Here is a 22,567-nt window from a genome sequence, read left to right as displayed (position 1 = left end):
ATACCACTGTTAACCTTGAATCCACTGCTTGACGTCCCAACTTCTTCCTTCTTGAGTGTAATCACCTGGCTCTCAGTATTTCGGAGTTGTGCCTCCGCCTGATTAACCAGTTTTTGTGCGGTACGGGGCCCCACTTTTTTTGGTTTTCGTTTTCTTTTGTTTGTTGTTTGTACTCATTTGATTCCCACGGGTATGGTGATTAGGATGTCCGCCGTGCCATAGCCCCCCGTAGTACGGTAAGGTCTAACTTACTCATTGAGGCGACCAGGTATCAGTGAGGCTCCGTTCGAATACAGTCAGTTATCCCTGATGCAAACTATCCAATGGGCACGGTTCGCATAACACCCTGGATTGGGGAAGGTGTTTTTCGACTCCCCAATCTATATCCGTAGCGTTTTGCTAATAGTAGGGTCACCTTGTACAGGGTGTGGCTATCACCACTCACTAATGGTCTTGGTAGACGAGAGGCTTGGAAGCTCCAGAGGAGAGGCAGCTCATCCTCAGAGAGAGATAGGTTGGGCTCAGGGAGCTATGTTTCGCGTCAGTCTATCCTGCAGTGCACTGCTTGGCCCCACAGGAACCAAAAAATTTGTTATAAAATCTACATTTCCATTTCAAGGACTAAAAGCTTGTATAATACTTACCTCCTACCCTTATATGTGTGTTTCGCGCTGAAAATCCTAGTGAGTTTCGCCCATCTAAAGTATTTTAACTAAAAAACTCAAACTTTCTATAAGTGCGGGATGCAAGTGCCAACAACCTTTCCATCCTTTCCGTACTAAAAAATAAAGTGAAATTCAAGGACGATCACCTTTGCGGAGGCTTCTACATATATATATAGCCCATTTGCTTTGTTTCCCTCCAGGTATTTATCTAATTTTCTGAAGAATACTTCAATCTTGTCCGTTGATGTGTTTTATTAATTTGTGAAGTTTTTTTAGTTTGGAAATTCCATGGTAGTTGTTGACCAGACATTTATGCTGCTGTCCAATTTAATAACATAACATTTCGCCTAATCACTCAATGCAATGCTCGGCTGTGGAACCACTTTGTAATTTCGCGGAACCCCGTCGGTCTGCGAACAGAGTGAGGTTATTTTCGGCTTCATACGAAAGTTTGTCGGGTGATAATCTTGTTTGGAATCCTGCGTTCGCGAGAGTCTGGTTTGTGTCGTGTGACTTTATCCTGTGATTTTAGCAAGGTTTTAACCCGTGACTGAGAGGCAAACACCATGGCGATGGCAAAACCGTGGAATCCGATGGAAGACGCCTACAAGAACCAAAACTTTAACAAGTACACCCAAGGACCCGGTGCGGAGTTCGACGAGAATTTGCAACCCGGCGCGATGGCATCAGGTGGCGGCAGGCAGCAGGCGACCGACAAGCGTGACGAGCGGTTCCAGCTGTGCCTGAAGATGGTCCCCAGCGATATGTCCGAGAAGGCGCTGTGGAACCTTTGTGCGCATTACGGCAAAGTCACCTACGTGAAGCGATCCCAGAAGACGCCTTTTGTTTTTGTTAGCTTCGCGACGCTCAAGTAAGTTTTTTGTTATTTGTTTGGATCCGCGGGGTGTTGGCGATCCAAATGTTGATGGGGAGCACGGTTGGAGGGATCTACATCATTAAGCGAAATTGCATTTCAAAACTCTCCTGCACTTTGCTCTAGAGTCGCTCACAATTTGCGAGACATTGCCCAATATGTCACCAAATTAGATTGGTTTTGATATTGTTCGTGTTTTGCATCTGAATTGTATTTGATTTGGGCAATTTTTGTAAGCGGCAAATATGTGACTGATAAATGTTTCTATTGGCAGAAACTTCTTTTTTCCAGTCTTTGTTCCGTTTACAAGCGGGATCGACTCGACATGATCGGTTTCGCCATTTGGTTCTACAAATGCTTGATCTGCATGCAATGGCGAGGCTTTCAAATCCCCATCCAGCGTATCAAGCCACCGTCGTTTCAGCAGGCCTTTTGGTCGCTTACCATCTACTTCGATGTTCGGACCAATCTTGGCAAGTGAATTCTCGTTAGCGCGAATTACGTGACCATACCATCGAAGACGCCTCTGTCGTAGTTTTTCCACGGTCGGTGCATTTCGGATGTGATCAAAACGTGTCACGCCACTAGTCCAACGCAACATCTTCGTCTCCATTACCGCAAGACCCCGTTCATTGTCTTTTATAGTCGGCCGACACTCAGAACCATAGAGGGCGACAGGGCGGACGTCGATTACAAAGAACACCAGTTGTGGAACGCCACTTCATCCAGGTTGCGTTAATGCGTGAAGCAATTTCATAAAGCAGTTCTCCATTAGCTGATAGCATTGACCCGAGGTATTTAAATCGCTCAATTCTGAGCAGATCACTGCCGCTGACAGTGATTGTGCCTGTTTCATGGAGATCGGTCGTCAAAAATTCAGTTTTGTTTAAATTCAATCTGAGACCGTGTTGCATGAGGCGATCATTCCATTTTTGGACAAGTTGCTCCAGATCATTTTTGCTATTAGACGCTAGGAAAGCAGTGTATAGGGGGCTGTACGTTGGATGTCTCGTGTGACGGTGTCCATAACAAGAACAAAGAGGAGTGGTGAGAGGGCGCTTCCTTGATGAACACCAACAGAGACACGAAGCGGTTTTGATACACCCGCCATACTTCGAACTTTACTTTTCGGATCGTGGTAGAACAATTGAACACAGCGCACAAGTTCTTCTGGCACTAAGTGTTGCCATAGAGCATACCAGATGAGCTCGTGTGACACATGCTGAAACGCTTTCTCCAGATCCAATGTAGAGATTCCGACGCTTCCCACGGCTATTCGGCTTAATCCACGGTTATTTCAATGATTTCGTGAATACGGTTGTCAAGAATGCATTCAAAAATCTTCATGGTATGGGAGTTTCCCATACTTTAACCGGATCGAACGGTAATTTGAACATTTTGCTGGACTACCTTTCTTTTTCTATATTGGAACTATGGTACTTTCTTGCCAATCCTGAATAGTCCGATCAAAGAATTCACTGAGCTACAGTGTTGGGTCCCAGTTGTTCGTTTTATGGAGCTCAGATGCGGTGCTATCCCTGATTTCATTCGCTAAATTGTTTCCTCGACTTCAGTTGCGCTGACAACGAGAGTTCTGGGGGTTTTACGTGAGTTCCTATCTCGTGGACATATTCCGCGGTCTACGGATGAATTTTGTGATCACAATCAGAGCCCAGTTTATACCGATTGCATGACCTAACATTCATACTGGTGGATGCAAGCCCTACCAAAATCTTTATCGAACTAAGGAGTACGGCACCCGTGTTGAAATGCAACACCACGCTGAGACCTGAAGGTCTCTGTTCGCTTGAACGAAACCACAACCCCCATGAAACTCTCACTTGGGGGCCAACCGCAAATAATCGAGCTGAACGCACATACAACAGGAATTCTTCCCATGGTACCAGTATACCCCTGGTAAGGTTTCATGACTGTTGCCACTTCAGATGAGTCCCCGTGCAGACTCGGGTCTGATCGCCCTAATTAGGCCTTTGGAGCATTCGCCTACTGCATCCCAGCCGGTAAGCCAATGCGATACAGCGTCTCCCGGTGCCACCACTAAGTTGCGACGACAGATGGAATTGCTCCTAATGTCGGCGATGATTATGGAAGTGGAGGATGAACAAATTCTTCAGTTAAAATCGGCTCAAAATATTCTCGCCATCTATACGTTGCGGCTCGACGGTTGTTAAGCAAAGTACCGTTCTCATCATTAACGCAACAGAAGTGTTCGATATCCTGTGTGCGTTCGTTTCGGCTTTTGGCAGATCGAAACGGATCTCTCTCGCGATCCCGAGTGTCCAGTTTACCGTAAAGATTTTTGTAATGGTCCGCTCGGGTGACAGCGATCGCTTTATTTTCTTCCCGGTTGGCATTCTTATAAATTTGCCAATTAGCGTTTTATCATGGAGAAACTTGTGGTAAAGGAGTTTCTTTTCACGGACCTTCATTTCAACATCGTCATACCAAAGCAAAGTATCTCGGTTGATGTACTCCTTAACTGATTTGGTAACCTCGAGGGTAGCAGAGGCCGCTTTGTGGATTTGGCTCCACGATTCTTCCACATTCGTAATGGTTGGTAATTGCGTAAGTTAGATCACTTCTTCTCACGAAATCCACACCATTTAATGCGCGGCGGGCCAGTACGTTCCTCACGCTATTTTATCGGTGGCTTAATTCGCAGGACGGCAATCAACGGCCGATGTTGAGGTGCGCTGGTCTAATAGGGAACGACTTTGCAATCAGTGACGGTGGTCAAATGTTGGCGTTTTATGAGAATATAGTCGATTTGCGTTTTACTGTTCTCGCTATAAAACGTAGGAAGATGAGACAATCGTTTGATGAACCATGTGTTCATAAGTATAAGATCAAGGATGTCCGCAAAATCGATTATACACTCGCCACCGTCATTGCGGTGAACTTTTGGCACCAGACTATTGGGTTTCTTGTAGAACGCAGATATCAATGGGCCTTTCCCCAAGGGATCTTGCGAGTTCCTCAGTCATTTCAGTGAGGGTGCCAATATTTAATGTGCACGCGCGTATTTGATTTGCTCGCACTAATTTACTTACGACTTGACGCCGTCTATGCTTCAAATTTCCCAACAGGACCGGGGCCGACCTGCCGCGTCGACTGAGGTGAACACCCTAGCATTTTTCTCCAGGCTTATGACTCAATACGATCATTTTGTTTTTAGCGACATTGGATGCATTTTCTTGGTCGGCTTGTCGTAGGATCTGCCACCAGGATTTAGCATAGTGGAATAATTCCAATAATACTTTCTCCTTCCCTGATCTCAGCATTTTATTTTTGTCTTACTGGGGATAGTTACAAAGTACGTTGTCCACCTTATACTGGTTTTAGGACCAACATGCTATATAAATAACAGTGTAGCTATGACTGACACTGTAGACAAAATTCAAAGTCCTTCCAATGGCGAAAAGACACAGAAAAAATAACCTTACGGAAAGAACTAAACAATTTTATAAGGACGTCGGGCGAGAAGGTTAATCTGAATAGAGCCGTAATACTTCCAGATTCGTGTAATTTACCTGCCTTCAAGGAACTATGGATAGCGCAAAGACAAGGAAAAATCATAAAAGAACTGCAAGAAAAATTTGTATTTTATTTAAGAGCGGGCAAAGGAAATGCGGTAGTAATAGTGGGGCGCGGCAATGTTAGAAAAAAATTGAAGAGGGGATACTTTGAATTGGGGAAAGACTCTTTGGAGGATTCAGTCAAACGGGTGGAAAAAGGTATTAAAGGAATACCGCTCCATCATCGAGAATACAGTTAAACTAAGAATGGCCAACCCTGTACTGCAAAGAATAAAGGGTCTACCCAAGATCCAAAAACCTGGCAATAAAGAACCATAAACTCGCTTAAACAATTTATCGTAGCTATTGTGTTGGCTTAAGCAGCTATGGGAGCTACCCGTTGGAAAAACCATCAGGAATAGAGAGGACTTCATTAGGGAATTAAAGGATGTTGAATTCACGATACCGGACGAACGACTAGATTCGATATGGAGGCCTTCTTTCCAAGCATCCCGGTGAAGGGACGCTTCCTTATCTGGAAGAGTGGTTTCAAAAAAAAATCCTGCATCGGAACGAGAAACCGGGATGCTTATGGAGCTCGGGCAGATATATATGACAGAGAGCCAGAGTCAGTTACTTTTAGCAGAAAGTTCTACGAAAGAACTAGAATGGTGGCAATGGGGAACTTCCTGTCCCCTTTCTTGAGTAACATAATCATAGACAGGATTGAAAATGGTCTGAATTTAAAAGACCTGCTTCCTAAAACCTAAAATCCCTAAAAGGCCAAGTGGAGAAGATGCTGGAGATCCTGAATAAGGTATAACGGAACCTAAGACTTACAATGGAGATAGAAGACGACATAGAATTCTGATTTCTAGATTTAAGAATTATTAGAGGGGAAAATGAGGAACCCTTGATATTTATAGAAAGCTTACACATACACTGGGAACGATTCTGAAAAATTCGAAGCACTCCCATTCACATAAAAGGTTCTCCGTGCCCTTCAGCGCTGAAAGGTTTATGAAGAAAAAGGAGTATATCATTGACACCAGAGTGAAGCACGCCTTCCAATCATGTCCAGATTACGAGAAGATCTATATAGGATAAACGAAAAGACTAGTTTCGGTTATCTGGAGGGAATACGAGAGGGAAGCGGAAACCGTCAGAAAGAAGAAAAGGAAAAGCATAACGTTGAAATCTATGAATGCACGGGATATCATAGAGGAAGGACACAGCATATTAAGAAATGTCGAAACAGTATGACGTGCCATCTTTGTCTGTGCGAACTCTGGATCTTTGGAGGTGTTAGTATACATCGTTGACAAAATCCACGAGGTGCATGCGTGCCCCGTGTCGGTGGAGTGTCGCGGAGGGCCACGGGTCAAATGACCAAACTTCAGCAGATGGTGGCCGCCCTTGCGATGATGATTTTGTGCGACAGAAATGTCGTTCAAATAAGTTTTAAAATAAAGAATAAAATATTAATTAATATTATTGTAATTTTTAATTAACTATAATATCATGCTGCATTGAGGTAAAATCTCTCAGGAATTTCCGGATTTGGGAAAGGAGACAAGCAGAGTCGGATAAGCTCCGACTAACAAAACCTATATATCTAGGAAACATTTTTTTCGGACGGCGCCAGCGAGCTCGATGTCCCCGATGCATTGAAAATGCTCGCTGTTTTATCCAAAATTTGAAAATGCATTTTAAAAACAAAAATGACGATGAAGGTTTTTGGGGCCATTGTTCTCTGTGGATGGAAAGTGATCGCCGTTATTACTCAAAAGCTGCGAGTTTCCATAAATTTTAGCTTTAGTTTCGGCGATCGCTTCTTTTTTGGAGCTAAATATTTTACCCTGGAACATTCTTTTAAGGTCTGCGAATGGTCAGTAGTCGCTGGGGACCAGGTCCGTTGTTATGGCGGGTGACATCCAAAGCCTAAAGCCCTAAACGCTTCTCAATACAGACGATGATTTACTAACGTCTCGTAGCAAAGCTGATCTGGCACAATTTGTCCAAAAGTGGAATGATTGCTCCATATAGCATGCTGTGAGACTGAATGGGAACAAAGTAAAATTCTTGACGGTCAACCCTGGAAAAGGCACTATCATTCAGTGGCAGTGATCTGCATCAAATTGAGCAATCAAGGGTCTCGACAATCTGCTACCCGATCTTTTTCGGGAGATGGATCTAGATGGGGAACTAGTCCTATTTGCAGACCGCAAAGCATCGAGTGCCTTTGTCAATTTAGAAAAGGTGGCTGTACTTACTGCAGTGGAGTCATCTAATTTTACCTGATACGAGACACCTTGCCAACTACGCGTCGCGCGCACCTTGTGGAGTTTTATCTACGGTGGCGGCAAATTGTTCAGAAACCTCGAATTTTGCAAATTCCAGAATAGCATGTGTGCTCTCCGGAAGTCTCTGTAGTCAAAAAGACTTTAACAACTCGGTGCCGTCTTTGTCGCTGCCCAACTGCTTCACTATGCGCAGCAGTTCGCTTAGCGCAAGATCACCTAGCGTATGCTCTGTCAGTAAATGTAAATTTGGTTGTCTCATTCACTGAAAGGCGTTTTATGCTCCTTCAATCTCCCGCAATTATTGGGCTGAAAAGTTCGTAGGCTAACATAGAAAAATTTTTTTTTGTTAAAATTTGATTTTATTATTCAATATAGTTTCCTTCGAGGGCGATACAACGATTATAGTGGTCATTTTTTGATACCATTTGAAAAGTACGATTTCGGTTTCCAGCGAGCATTTTCTATAATTCTGAAAACAGAAAAAAAGGCTCATTTCGAAGTCCAATATGAATTTTCCCATCGTTTTCATTGATTGGTGACACGGTGCATTGTGTTGATGAAACAGCACTTCCTTTTTCTTCAAATGGAGCCGTTTTCCCGCGCTGTTGATGGTATTTCCCTTCCCAAGATAGTCAATGAATATTAGACCATGCGCATTCCAAAATACTGGTGTCATAGCCTTGCTGTACGACTGTTTCGTTTCTGTCGGTTTACCCCGTGGAGTCCACTCAGATGACGATCGTTTTGATTCTGGCGTGAAATAATATATTCGTCCATTGTCACATGTCGACGCATAAATTCGAGTTTTTTTTATGGAGGAGCAGCTTCAAAGGTTGATTTTCCTGGTGCTAAGTCCGAATAATGTTTATCAAGTCAAGCCTTGGCTTCAGCACTACTATTTTTCGCCAAAAGTCAATGCTTTATTAACATATGAAATTCCTTTTTACTCATTTTCTTCAAACTAACAAAAGTAGCCTCACTCAAAATTCTCTATCCAACAAACTAATAATCCGACAACTGTCAAATTTGTACACGTGTCTTTTGAAGGTTAGGGTAAACTAAAAATTATATAGATTTAATACTGCTAGCGCCATCTGTGCGTTAGTCTACGAATTTTTGAGTCCAAATATTAGGGTAATTCTCGAGCATGTCGGAGACAAGGTCAATTTTCTCCTCACCCCGCCCGACAAATGGATGAAGAAATCGTGTGGCTTCCATTGAGGTTCGAGTTGATGGAATCATGCTGCCGGGTTTCTACTCCAAAACGATGGCACCCGTAGTGCCGCGACAGTTATTGAGGGAGCTGTCTGCATCCTATTCGTGAATATCCTAAAACGAATCGAGACAACCGTTTTCCTTTTAATATTTTGAAAGATTTACACGAATGTACTACTATTATAATATCAAAGACTTCACTTTCTGTGCGCACTTTGCACATCTGAGGAGTAGTGGTTTGTGTTTCACTTCCTGGGCGGGGTTCACTTGTCCCTTGGCTAGTCGGACGGCCGTTTACAATGTTGTTTTATGAACTTATACAGTCTTAACGCCACAATAAAATTAGAATCTTCTCCTACTAGTTAGCAAAACTTTTACAAGAAGTCTATGAAAATAAAATAATGGAACTTTATAAAGAGTCCAGCGTACTTCGCAGGCTTTCGCAGTGACTATCTTATATAGTATCGTTATGCCCTTAGATGTTAATTCGAATGGTTAACCGCGGAAGCAAAAGCTTGCTCTAAGAAGCAAATTATGGCACCTGCAGGAAACATAGAAATACATAAATATGAAAACGAAATATATTACAGTAGACTAAAACTCTTTTTTAATTACCTTTGTGTATTGTAAAAATGATCAAATTGTTTTTCAAATCAAAATCATAAATATATTCATATATTCAGTAAAAATTAAACTTCTTAATTTCTAAATCTAACGCAATGTAACGTATTTTCCAAATTGCAGTGATATGGAACGCTGTCTGGAAGGATTTCGTCGTGAAAAGCCACAAGGAATCTGCGCAGATGTTGCCAAGCATACTGCGATGAAGCAAGCCAACAATCAGACTGCATCGAACGCATCAACAGTTGGATCGGACCGACGAAAAGACAGAGACAGACATTCAGATAGCGGTTCTTCATGTCAACCCGATATGACCAACAGGTAATTTTTTTTCGAAACATTAAAGAATTATTCTGTGCTTTCCAATTGCTCGCGAACCGCTTATCAGTTTCGGGGTCGTAACTTTTGCTTCATTTCTTGTTTTCCGTTCAGGACCATCAAAGGTCCATTTACAAATCCCGAACGAAAACCGCTTGTCGATCAGAAACCTTTCGTAACGGAAGAAGACTATCAGAATTCTGAATTGAAAGTCGTGGATCCGGACAGACATTTCTTAATCGAACGTGATATGCACGATCGTGATCGTAATAATAAAAACGAGTTTGACGAAGATACTCAAGGCGGCAGAAAAATTTACACAGGAAGGGCTTATTACAAGTAAGTTTATTTCGTGTTTTAAGGTCATGTTCTATTGTGTTTATAACGGATGGAAGAGTTTCGATCTGAAAGTAGTAAACACAAGAGCAATGAGAACCTCCAACAGTTTACCGTTAATTTGCTGAAGCTGAGTAAGTAACCTAACTCCCAAAAGTGGTGTATCGGTTTTTGTTTTAGAGGTTACTCTATGCATAACATTTTTTCACAAGAAACCAAATATTATTGGCAATACTTTCAATGCATTTATGCAATAATGTAGTCGACAGAAGCACAGCACTTACGTGGTCTGCAGTTTAGTGCAATTGAGAGCTATTAAATGCATGCAATCTTCCTCATGGGTGCCGATGGGTTTGCCTAATGAATGAAAGTGACTCGTGGTGGTCAATCAAGTGTAAGTAACGGTGATTGTTCATTGACTGTCAAAACTCCCAAGGAACAGTAACCGCTCGATAATTAGACAAAAAGACTTTGGCTAACTTTAATTTCTTATAACTTCCATAATTTTCTTTTTGTTAGTAACAATTTTGGACGCTGGTAAATAATCGAGCTTACCATTACCAAAATCAATTGTCTTTTTCATGGGAGCCCGATATGTCAATTTCTCCATCTTCGGAATCGTAGCTAGTTAATGTAGTTCAATGTTTAGTTCAATAATGTCATCATTCAATTTTTCGACCTGAGTTCTTGTTATTTCCTCCTAGAATCAGCAATCCTTACATTTTGTATTGGGCTATTCGAAAAAATTCATGATCTCCTTCATCTAGAAATTCTATACTGCCTGTCTTAGTACTAGAACAGTAAGTGGAATATTGTCCTCCTCTTAAAAACCACCTTTCTTCGGCATATACAAGTCAATTGGCGTAGTTGTTCTTCCAACTCGATTGCAGTACAGCCTGAGAAAATGAACTTCAAGCGGACTTTAAAGTAGAATAGGTTTGCGGTTTGTAACTTTTTTCAGTGCTACCACAGCTAACGCAGTTCATTATGGAGGTAAAAGCGGATCTAGTGCTAATCAACGAACAGTATCGGAAAAATCCGGACCTTGGCTGGCTTTGCCTGGATTTGTTGTTTATGGATAAATTCGTCGAAGCTCTTAGAAAAGGCAGAGTTGCGCCTGAGGACACTTTGGGAGGTGGTGGCGCTACAGCGGAGACTGTCATAAATTCAGTTATGGATCTTGAAACGAAACGTCTCGAGGCCACCTTCTACTGCCAACTTGCAGAAAAGGCGTCATTAGTTTTGCATTAGCTTGTGCCTGCTAGACGACCGTGAAGCTTTCAGCTATTCCGTATCTTGTCATTATGGTGTGTCCCCATAATGACAAAATACGGAATAGCTAAAAGGAGACTTCGCAGAGTGATAAACAAAACCAAAGCTCACTACTGGGCACGAGCTAGTCGACGGGATGGATGGATCACCAGAAAGATTGAGGCTCTGTCGAAATCTTGTTCAATTAATGCTGAGCAGATAGGCCCGCTTCAAGGATTGCACTCTATAAAAAATAAGAAGGCGCCAAGGGCCGAGATTATCTCGATGCATTCCACACTACTCTGGCGGGGCAATTTTATAAGGTCTACCGGAAAGTTCTGTCCGTTTTTGAATTGAGAGAGAGTGGCGAAAAAGTCAACAAGTGCCTTGTTGACATCGAGTTCAGTTTTGAATTTTTTTCTCTGTAAAAAGTTTTGCAACAAGAGAAAGAAGTGCTAATCGGAGGAAGCTAGGTGTGGGGAATTTTTCAGCCTAGCTCTGTGATTTTCTGACGAATAGCCAAAGCAGCATGTGGTCTGGCATTATCATGATGCAGTATAATATGCTTCCTATTGAACATCGCCGGCCTCTTTTCTCTTATTACTTTATTAAAATCATCCATTTGCTTACAGTATATCTCCGAGTTTAGCTTTCCACTAGGTTTCAAAAGCTCATAATGTATTGGTCCTTAACAACATTCTCTTCTTCAGGGTCAAGCTTGGCTTAGAAATGAAGGGAGCAGGCTGTTCGGGTTTGCAATATCAAAAATGCAATGTCAAAAAGGGATCTTGCTCTATCATAGTAATGAGACCTCACAAAGTCTATAAAAGCCGGCGGCTCCCAAATCACTAAAAGTTCTGCCGACTGGTGCTCCCGCTTTTCCCGCTAATGATGATGACGAATTTGAACACGACGTATTTGGAGAGATAATGTTGTTAAACCCACTTAATCGGAAATTTGTCTTCTCAGCTCTTTAGACACGCTCGATGCTCCATAAATCCGAAAATTTTAAATAAATGTTTTGCAAAGGAAATAACTTAACTGAAAAAATGATTGAAAGATTACTGAGTATAACACTCTTATAACCACGAGGAAATTACTAAAAGTACTCCAAACACAAAAAAAAAAACAAAACACCATTGCGACCAAAAAATAAATCCGAAAAAAAAATATTTCCAGAGAATTTCAATTCATGTAATAACATTTTCCGTATTTTTATTAGAACAGAACAGACGTCGAGAGTTTCCTTTATTTTCCAGAGCGATTCAAAAACGTCGTTTTTATTTCTTTCTCTTTTTTTATGTCACTTGAAAATTTAAAATCCCGAAAAAGGACACCGTCGATTTCTCGAATTCATATGAGGATAATCACTAATCCCGATAATACCATCGCGATTCTATTTAATCACCAGTCAATGCTTCGTCTTTTAATAATCTTTTTTCCCTTTTAATGTTCAATCAACACCCCCGTTATGATAATTACTTCTACTCCTTCTCCAGTCGGTCCTGTTACCTCCTTAGACTGTAGTTTAGAGAAAACAATTGAAAGCAAATGCCTTGGCGCAATGAAACAGCAAGCCTCTTCCTTGTGTTCACACTTGATGGTTCACAGAGTCTTCGAAGGGCCCTTGGCGAATGCTAGGGAGTGTTAGGACAAGAGAAAATAAAGGAATATTGGATATTATTAAATGTATTCTATCGTCAGATTGTCCCTAGATAAGGTAAAGAACATGTAGTCAATGTCGTAAAGCCCAAAATCTATCCAAAGAATTTCTTTGAAATTTTCAGGACTTATTCAGAACATATTTCTACGGTTCGCAAACCATTGTAATTACGATTCATTAGGCTGCTATCTTTAAGGTTTTGTATAAAACAAAACCTTAAACGGCTAAACCAATTGTCATGAAATTTGTGAGAACGTGTGGTCTATTAATCGCTTTACAACGGGTGGCATCATTTTGCACTGGGTTTAAGGGCAGTGTGCATTTTTTTTAGAGAATATGGTCGTGGGGGATGTCAAATGAAAGGCTTCAATTGGCGCTTTTCCATACTAATGATATTTTTGACACCGGATGAAACTTAGGGGAGTGAGAGCCCAAAATGTGTGCCCCAAAAAGTGAAACAGGTCTTGTTTTCAGATCCTGTCCAACCGAAAAATCCGAAAAAAATCACAATAATCACGGATGAGCGTAGGGTACTGTAATACTATAGTGTACCGTTATGGTCTTGAATGAAGCGCTTTAACACACTTCAAGGCCCTGATCCAATTGGATTGTTGCGCCAACGATTATTATTATTATTAAATTGGGAAAACTAAGAAGTGTTAGGACGGGAGAAAACGAAGGAATATTGCATATTATTAAATGCATTCTCCGGTCAGGTTGTCCCTGGACACGGCAAAGAAAATGTTGTCAATGTCGCAAAGCCGTCGCTACAACAAATGAATTTGCTTGAAATTTTGTGCTTCTAACAAAACACGCACAGGAACGTTGAAGATGTTCACGTTAGCGTATTATGGTTGATAATGATTATCAGCAATCGGTATCCCATCTAGGCCTTCCTTAACAAGGAACTCCAGACATTCCACTTTTAGGCTGAAATCCACCAATTTGATATCCTTATCACCTGGCGTCCTGGTCTGCGCCATCGTTCCATCTCAGGCAGGCTCTGCCTTGTCTTCTTTTTCTACAATAGATATTGCCCTTATAGATTTTTCAGCTTGAATTATACTCATCCGTACGGATTAATTGACCCGTCCACCGCAAACTACTACTACAACCAGACAGTCGTGGTATCGCTCATAGATTTCGTCGTTATATAGGCTACGGAATCGTCCATCCACATGCAGGGGGAGGTTTCTTCTCTCGAACGCGGACAAGAGTTCACAATTTTTCTTGCTAAGAACCCAAGTCTCCACGGAATACATAACGACGACAAAAACCGTGGGTCAGAGAGCAAACCTGGCACCGTTTATCACATTACCTCGGGCTCTCTCACGTTAGGGAATTCCCTCTCATCAAAGGAAGGCGAGAGGAGGAAAGGAATTGTTAGTTCAGGGAACCCCCTGTTATCCGGCCCCCTGTGTTTAAAAAAAAAATGTTGACGAATCCCACCCCACTTGTGCAGGTAAGACTGAAACCCTCCGTGCCCACTTAGGAGTTGGGTACCGAAGGAAGAAGTCAGTCTCATGATGCTTTCAATTCATCCACGCATTAAGGTTGCGCAGTCCTTCTGCGTCTTATCTCATTTTGACAAGAGAGTTGCCACTCATTCAGTGCACGCCACCGTTCTTCATGAGCAACTACCTCTTTTGAATCTTCTCCCTTGTGCTTGTACATGGTTTTACGCTCTTTAGCAAGAAGGGAACAATGGGTATAGTTCCCGATTTTTTCTTCGTAATCGATGGTCATCTTTTAGAATAAAGTTCTCAAAGAACGTCCGAAACTTGAATTTGCTAATTCAGTTTATTCTCTTTTGATTTCCAGGGATTCGAGAGAAACTACTGACAATTTGAAGAGGTTATCGATGAATTCTAAGGGAAGCTACAATTCTGAGAAGGTAGTTTGATTTCTCCTTTTTACAGTCTGTCCACATTGTTGAATTTAGGATGAATTTTTCAAGGGCTCCTCGCAATTTGATAAAGACGCAGAGGAAATCAAATATTGCAATCTTTGTAGAAATATCGCTGATAAAGTATGCCAGCGTTGTGGCGATTACTACTGTTCGTTGGAGTGTCAACGTAAAGATTGGAGTCGACATCGTTTGTTCTGTTTTCCAATGCCGTGAGTAACTGGCCAATATTTTTGGTCCAATCCGGTCTAATTTGGTTGAATTTTTAGTGAGCTCGTTGCACCAGTTAGTGCAGCAAATCATAGTAGCAGTGGACGAACTGAACCACATTCGCCGATTCCTAATTTGAACGAATCTTTTGAGAGGAAGTCAAAATATCAAGGCGGTTCTCAGAACTATGACAATCGAAGCGGAGATAACAGACAGCAGCAACCGCAGCAAAGGCAGCAGAAATTCCAACCTAGGGAAAATGCCGACAATGCTCGTAATCGAAATGATAACAGACCACAATATAATAACAAGTTTCATGAAGCTAATAATCAAGAAAATCGTAAGAATGCTATGAATCAAAACCAGAATAGAAATCAAGGATTTGATAACAGAAAGGATAGGGATCATCATAACAGTTTTGGTAATCGGAAGGATAAGGAACATATTTCGAGCTTTGAGAAACGAAACGAGCAGGTGGATAAGCATGAAGGGAGTGGAAGTGTGGTGCATAAGGCTGCAAACAAGTCATTTGAAAACAAAAAACCACAGGATAGTCCACCCAAGCCGAAACCAAAAAAGCCTATTGAAATAGTAAGAGCAGACTATCCTGAAAGTGGTTCAATTGTTGCCATAACTGCTGTGATCCGTCCAAATAAAGTATTCATTCGTTCAATGGCATCTGAGGATAACGTTGCATATGTTAAAGATATCAATCGAATCAACAACGAAGCCAAAAATGCCAAGCCTCTCGAAAAAATGCCAAAAAGAAGTGATTTAGCCATTGCAGATTTTCAAGGTGAAGGATATTATCGCGTTTGCGTGTTAAACCCAGAAAGTGAAGATCGGATCACGGTTGCGTATGTTGATTTTGGTAATGTGGATACCAAGAAATTGTCTGAATTAAAGGAAATTCCAGAAGAGCTTATATCGCTCAAAAGGCATGTTCTGACTTTGATTTTAAAGGATGTTGAGGACTTTGAACCTTCTGGCAAGGTATCGGAATATATGAATTCATTTGTCGATGCGGTCGGAAAGGATTTGAAGCTTGTTTTCAGCGAAAGGAATGAGAAAGGACCTCTTGTAGCGGAATTGATTGAAGTTTCAACGAATGAAAGTTTTAATAAAATGATTAAAGAATTGAGAGAAGTCAAGCCGGCGACATTGGTGGATGAACCAGTGTTTTCGACGGTATGGTTGCGTTTAACTTCGATTCGAGCAAAATATAATTTATTTTCACAATTTCAGGATATAAAAGTAAAAGTTCTCCCACCAGGAGAAAAAACGACGCTTGTTGTGTTAGATACTTCACTTATACAGACTGGTGCAATTTCATGTGTTTTGGAGTCTGATCTGGGAGAAATTGACAGAATGACTGCGCTTTTTGCAGATTATGTGAAGGAAGCCAAAGGACCGTATACGCCAAGGTAAGTGAAGTTTGTCAATGTTCGCGTGTAAAATGTTGAATAGGGCAGTCGGTGGATTGTAAAACATGAATATTTGGATTCGATTTCAGACCCCAGGAAATCTGTTTAGTTCAATACGATGATGGTTGTTGGTATCGCGCCGAATGTATTGAAGTTGTGGGCGATCAGAATCCGTCGGTCCTTTTCATCGACTTCGGTAACCTTACAACAGCACATATCGATAAAATTCGGAAATATCCAAGAGATTTGATACTTCCATGTGTGACTGCCACGTGTTTATTAGCCGGTAATTATTCTAAATCGAAATTTTTTGAAGTCTGAACTGATTTAGCTAATTCAACTTTGGCAGGTATACCAGAAGAAATCAACAAAACCTTGGCAGATCGTTTGAAAGAGCTAATTCCAGTCAACGATAAAATTATAGTGGACAAAGTAGAAGCGGTGGACGATCAAACAAACGCGATTCATTTGTATGACGTTGTGAAAACTTTGAAAGCTGAAAACCTGTTCTAGGAGAGTTGAACGTATGCACCCAGATGTAAATTGGTATTTGCCAGTCTTTATAAGAATTGATTTTTTTTATATACACGATTTCGAATTTTAATCTCGTTGTATGTGAGTATACATTAAATTTGATAAGATTGAGACATTATGAAAGAAAGTAGTTGACGTATAGTCAAAGACTAGGGAGAGAAAAAATCTTATTGCTACGGAAATATATGTATAATGTTCATATATACATTACGAATTATGTTATTTAGAATATATTTTATTATTCTGTCAAAAACCGGCGAATGTCAGTAACATAAACCCAAAGAACAAGCTCAAAATTCTAAGAAGGAGAGAAGTGATTGGTTGGTTCGAAACCATTTCTAGTTATCGTTTTCTGATAATATTTTCATTTTAATTTCATATTCAGTATCTTGGAGTTTGGCTTCCTTGCTTTTCACATTGAAGCACGATCAATTTTAGTGTTAGTTTCCGATTTTATGAATACAATATTGTATAGGGTTGGTCAGGAGAATCTTACACATTTCAAATGAGTGCTATACTCTCTTCGATGCCGGAAATGGTAATTAGTAATTGTAAGTGAAAACTAAAGATCCAAGCAGGTTGATTTTGGTCTACTTGTGAGATATTACACCAGATAAATGCTGCCGTTTAATCGTATACATTTGTTGGGCACTTGTATATAGCAAAAATCCTTAAAATAATTGCTGAAGCGCTTAGACTGACAATATGCTTGCCGATCCTTGAGATGGGTAAGTTGGCTTTGTCAACCAACGAAAACGAGTGTGTTCTGTCTTATTATCGCGCTGACTAGCAACCTTTATTCTTTTCAGTTTCGTTTGTCTACAATTTACTTTAAATGCTAAATCAACAAATTACTTTACAAACGCTAAATCGTATATCTTCCAAAAATGTTTATTTGTAATCCGGTCGTCTCGATCTTGTATTGTTGATTTTGCCGTGGAACGGAAAATGTTCGATGTTTTGTTTCTCGAACATACTGCGCACCAAGAACCGCTGGGTTCTTAGATACTTGTTCCATTGTTGACTGCTGGCTCATTTATTTCTTGGCTTTAAGATGATTGATGCGGTTGGCAGAATGACTGGATGTTCTTTCTTATGAGTAGGAGGATAAAGATACTGGTTAAACCCATAACGATAGTTTAGGCCTATTGGATCATTCCGCGGGAGTGAAATCTCCTCTATGCCAGGTTTTTACTTAACTCCTGGTTTTTAAGGTTTTGTGTGAAACAAAACCTTATTAGAATCGATTCGATGTCTGTCTGTCCGTCTGTCTGTCTGTCTGTCTGTCTGTCTGTCCGTCTGTCTGTCTGTCTGTCTGTCTGTCACAGCCGATTTATTCGGAAACGGCTGAACGGATTGTCACGAAAATTGGTAGGAGTATGTGATCTGCCGTTCCCTTTACATGTAGCAACTGACGCCATTTTGTGTTAAGTTTAAGGGGGGGCTCTCCATACATGTGAAAGGAGGGTGCAAAATTTTTTTTCATAAAATGTGGCCATGTGGGGTATCAAATGAAAGGCCTCAATTAGTACTTTTCGAGACTGGTTCAATATTTGATATTGGGTGAAACATAAGGGAGTGAGGGCTCAAAATATGACCCCCAAAAAGTGTAACAGGTCTCGTTCTCAGAACCTATCCAACCGAAAAATCTGAAAAAAATCTCAGTAGTGCATCTCTACGAAATCTAGGCCTCAAAATATATCCGGTGCCGATATCTGCACAAATAAAGTTAATAATAGTATATTTCCACATTTTAGAAATTTACCCGGCACCCCCCTTATGTTCATCCCAGAAGTACAAAATTTGGCATGGGTATAATGTAGAATATAATGCACAATTTGGTCAAGTTTGAAGAAAATCCAACTATTATTAACAAAGTTATAGGGGGTAAAACTTTACCATGTTTCGTGAATTTCATGCACCCTACAGGTTAGATACCTGCATGACGTCATCATTACATATCAATTCGTCAATACCACAACGAAATGAGTTCTTAAGAATGGGGTTGGAAAGAATTATTTTTGTTTTAGTTTTTTAGTCATTTGCATATATCAATTACTCCAACCAGACATGTTTGTATGTAGGTATATAGTATATGCGTGCTAATGAACTTTGCGGGTAGAGCCTAATTCAGATAGATATAAGATGTAAATCGGAAATATGGGTACGATCAATTTATATACGTGCCTATATGTGTACAGTATTTGAAAATAGGCAGTTTGTTTGTTTAGGGTGAGCGTAACATTTACGGATGTAATATGTACGTATGTCTCGTAGTTTTGTAGCTGTATACGGGTAGAAAAATGTGCGTTGATAAGATGAACACAAAACCTTTATACCTGAAGCATGAGCTTCCGGTATTCCGACTTGTTATATCTTGTTTCTTGCACTCTTGTAGAAAGTGACCCTGTTGCTTCAAGGACAGTTGATCCATTGAGTGTGGGCACTGTTTCGATTGCCACTGATGAGTTGATGTTGGCCGCAAAAGGCTTAAAATATATCTTCAGATTTACTGATAAGTCTCTTTGTTCGGAAAGAAGAATTATCTCTTTCGTGGTTTGGGAACAATCTGAAATCAATTGGATGATCCCTTCCTCCTTGAGGACGATTTCTCTTCTTTGTCCGTTACACAGAGCGTACACAACTGTCGGTGACTGCATATATCCAGGTATTTGGGGTGCGTGGAACAATTTTTTCCTTCGTAACAATTGTACACCTGAGTGATGAGGCAATTCGGATGCATTTGTATATTGTAAAGTGCCGGTAATTAAATCAAATAACTTTTGTTTTTAATGCGAAGCGATTGTCAAGTTCTTCTCGACATGATTTCGAAGTACAATTGCTCGTCATAATTTAGTCCGAGGATACTTTCATGAATTTCAGGTATTTTTGAGATTTTTGTTGGGTCGTTGTGGAATTGCAGATCGTAGCTGGTCTGGGTTGGCGCGTTGGATTGATGATGAATCTGTAGCGATGGTGGTAGCAGTCTCATATTGCGGTTCAATGTTGTAACTACTTCAGTTAGGTGTGAACATAAGTATTATACCAGTAATACCTCTCCTTTGTCATGATCTCAGAAACTGAATTGGTCTTGATCGATCCTGAATGTTATCATCATTCATGGTCACCAAATGCTGATTAAGCCTCTCGCAACTTATGTCAGCTCATCTGCTTACTAGATTCACACAACCTCGTCATGTTTTGCATTACATTTTGAATTTTTATGTTGGTTGTGTGAATTTCACTCCAAGGAATATGGATGTTAAATTGGAATGTTCCCCTGTTTATAATCCCATTTCCTAACTCTTCTAGGTAGAAACCTCCACTCGCCGTTACATGTGATACGCAGAGTGATATAGTTGTTAACATTAACGTTCATGAGGGCGTAATAGAATGCTTGGTTATTCCACGTCTTCGCTTCAAAGGAGGTGGTTCCTGGTGCTCGTCATTATCGGCCTCTTGTACCGGCTTTATTGCTTTTCGTGGATATTCGTCGTTTATTGGCAAAGGACACAGTTTCACTACTGGTCGCTTTGTGATATGTCCATTCATTTTAATCGTTGCTACCCGGACTAATTCATCTTGTCCTGGATGTACGTCGATTATTCGTGCCAGCGGCCACTTTGTGGGAGGAGTTTTCTCACTTTTTACCAATATTGGCATGCCCGGTTGTAAATTAGCGATTGGTTTTAACCATTTGGGACAATCCTGTGATCTCGATGCCATCGGTCCCAGAATTCGGTTAACAATTTTTGTGTTACCTGCCACCGTCGTAGTTCCTTGACGTTGTCTGCTGTTTTATTTGGTAGTGCAAACATAGAACTGCCGATTAGGCAGTGTGCAGGAGTGAGCGCATCTTCGTCGCTGGCATCACTACTTAATGGTACTAAAGGCCTGCTGCAAAACATGCTTCGACATGCTGCAAAACATATCTTCGATGTTTAGAAAGGATTCTTCGAAGGCTTTCAAGAGGTGTCGTTCCCATAATCCACCGAAATGGGGACTATTTGGTGGAATGTGATGCCACTCGATGTGGTTATTCGACATCCACGCTTGTGTTTCGTGCGTTTTAATTTGAAACATGGTCCTTATTTCCTTTCCATCTGCTATGAAATTTGTTCCACAATCGCTGTAGATTTCTTTACATTTGCCTCTTCTGGATATGAATCATTTTACCGCTGCTATGCATACTGCTGACGTGAGATCGCTGACTAACTCCAGATGCATAGCTTACGCCGCAATGCAAATGAATACCGCAATGTACGACTTGGCAGTCTTTGCCCCCGACCGTTTAACTATTTAATCCCTAATGGCGCTGCATAATCTAGATCGGTTTCCCAAAATGGTCGATTTAGTATCACTCTAGAGGATAGTAGGCTTCCCATCAATTGAGGTTGTTGTTCTGCGTTGCTTTTGTAACAAGTGATGAATTTATGGATGCATTGTTTCACCATTTCCTGGCCGTTTAGAATCCAGTATTCTTGTCGTAGAATCGATAACATTAACTGTGAGGTTCCATGTAAAGTTTGATGATGAGCATGCCGCACAATGATCTTAGAACAAATGCATTTTTCGTACAATATAATGGAATGTTTGTTGACGTTGTCGGCATTCTGTAGCCTTTCCCCCACCCTGAGGATGCCGCAGGAGTCAATGAATGAACGTTAATGAATGATCCGTAATTTACTATCTATTGACTGTGCTTTCCTTAATCTTTGGATCTCGGGTAAAAACGATCGAATTTGCACGATCTTAATGCACGCAGTTCTGGTCGTTCGGAATTTTTCCTCGGGGAAATATCCATATGATTGATAACCATTATTACTAGGCAACAGTCGTCTGCAATATGCATGGATTAGCCTTGTATAGTTGGAGATTTTATCGATCACTGGATCCTGTTCTTTTGCCCGTAACGTGTGCAAGGTGTTTCTTTTCTCTAGCTCCATGGGTTTTTTCGAGTTAATCAAACTTTAGTGTTAATCCTCTATTCCGCTTAAAGTCACTTTTCAGATTAATTCTGCACCAAAATAATTCTAAATGCGTTGAAAACACAATAACTTTTTTATTTCACAAAACCGCTGGCTCTCCACTCTCGTGGCGAGTTCTAGAAAACCCGCGAAGAGCGGCGGCGGGGGTTAATCCTGCTGCGCCACAAGTTGTTGAAGCTCATCGTCGTTCGTCTGCACTAACGCTAATTCTTCCGAAGTCACCGCAACAGGCAGCGTAATGGTACTAAGTCGGGACAACGCATCTGCTGTTAAGTTTTTATCGCCAGCGATGTAGAGAATATTTGTCGAAAACTGTCCGATGTAGTCCAATTGTCGCAATTGCCTCGGACTTACTTTATCGGCTCTCTGGTTGAAGGCAAAAGTTAGCGATTTATGATCCGTTTTGATAGCTAACGGACGTCCCTCAATCATGTACCGAAAAAAACTTAACGGCGCTGTAGATTGCTTGCAATTCCCGATCATAAGTACTATATCTTCGTTGAGTTTCGGTTATCCGTTTCCTGACACCGACGAGATGTTCGTGAAGAAATATTCGACTGATGGTGAACCGAAAATGCATTTTTCCCACATTAATCGATAACCCATACTCACGAAACCGTTCGAAAATGACCCGAAGATGCTTACGATGTTCATCACCTGACTTTGATGCTATTAGGATGTCATTGATGGAGGTGTAACCGCCAAATAGTGTTCGCATTAAGG

The 22,567-nt window shown here is 41.0% G+C and overlaps 1 protein-coding gene across 2 annotated transcripts; it reads left to right on the top strand.

Moving 5' to 3' along the window:
* Positions 1-1,085: 1,085 nt before the first annotated feature.
* On the top strand, positions 1,086-17,082 carry LOC119652346 (RING finger protein 17-like). Of its 2 annotated transcripts, XM_038056372.1 has the most exons (9): positions 1,086-1,536; positions 9,338-9,535; positions 9,647-9,871; positions 14,604-14,676; positions 14,725-14,900; positions 14,958-16,086; positions 16,144-16,322; positions 16,412-16,608; positions 16,672-17,082. In XM_038056372.1, the coding sequence occupies exons 1-9, from the start codon at positions 1,232-1,234 to the stop codon at positions 16,833-16,835; spliced, it is 2,646 nt and encodes an 881-aa protein (XP_037912300.1). In that variant the 5' UTR covers positions 1,086-1,231; the 3' UTR covers positions 16,836-17,082. The 2 variants fall into 2 exon arrangements, with proteins under 2 accessions (XP_037912300.1, XP_037912301.1); XM_038056373.1 differs by lacking the exon at positions 9,647-9,871 and having other exon boundaries at positions 1,088-1,536.
* Positions 17,083-22,567: the final 5,485 nt, after the last annotated feature.

This window comes from Hermetia illucens, chromosome 3, assembly GCF_905115235.1.
Source record: "Hermetia illucens chromosome 3, iHerIll2.2.curated.20191125, whole genome shotgun sequence".
In the NCBI taxonomy this organism is placed as follows: domain Eukaryota; kingdom Metazoa; phylum Arthropoda; class Insecta; order Diptera; family Stratiomyidae; genus Hermetia; species Hermetia illucens.
Note: the sequence above shows the minus strand (reverse complement) of the source record. Positions and strands in the feature narration are given on the sequence as shown.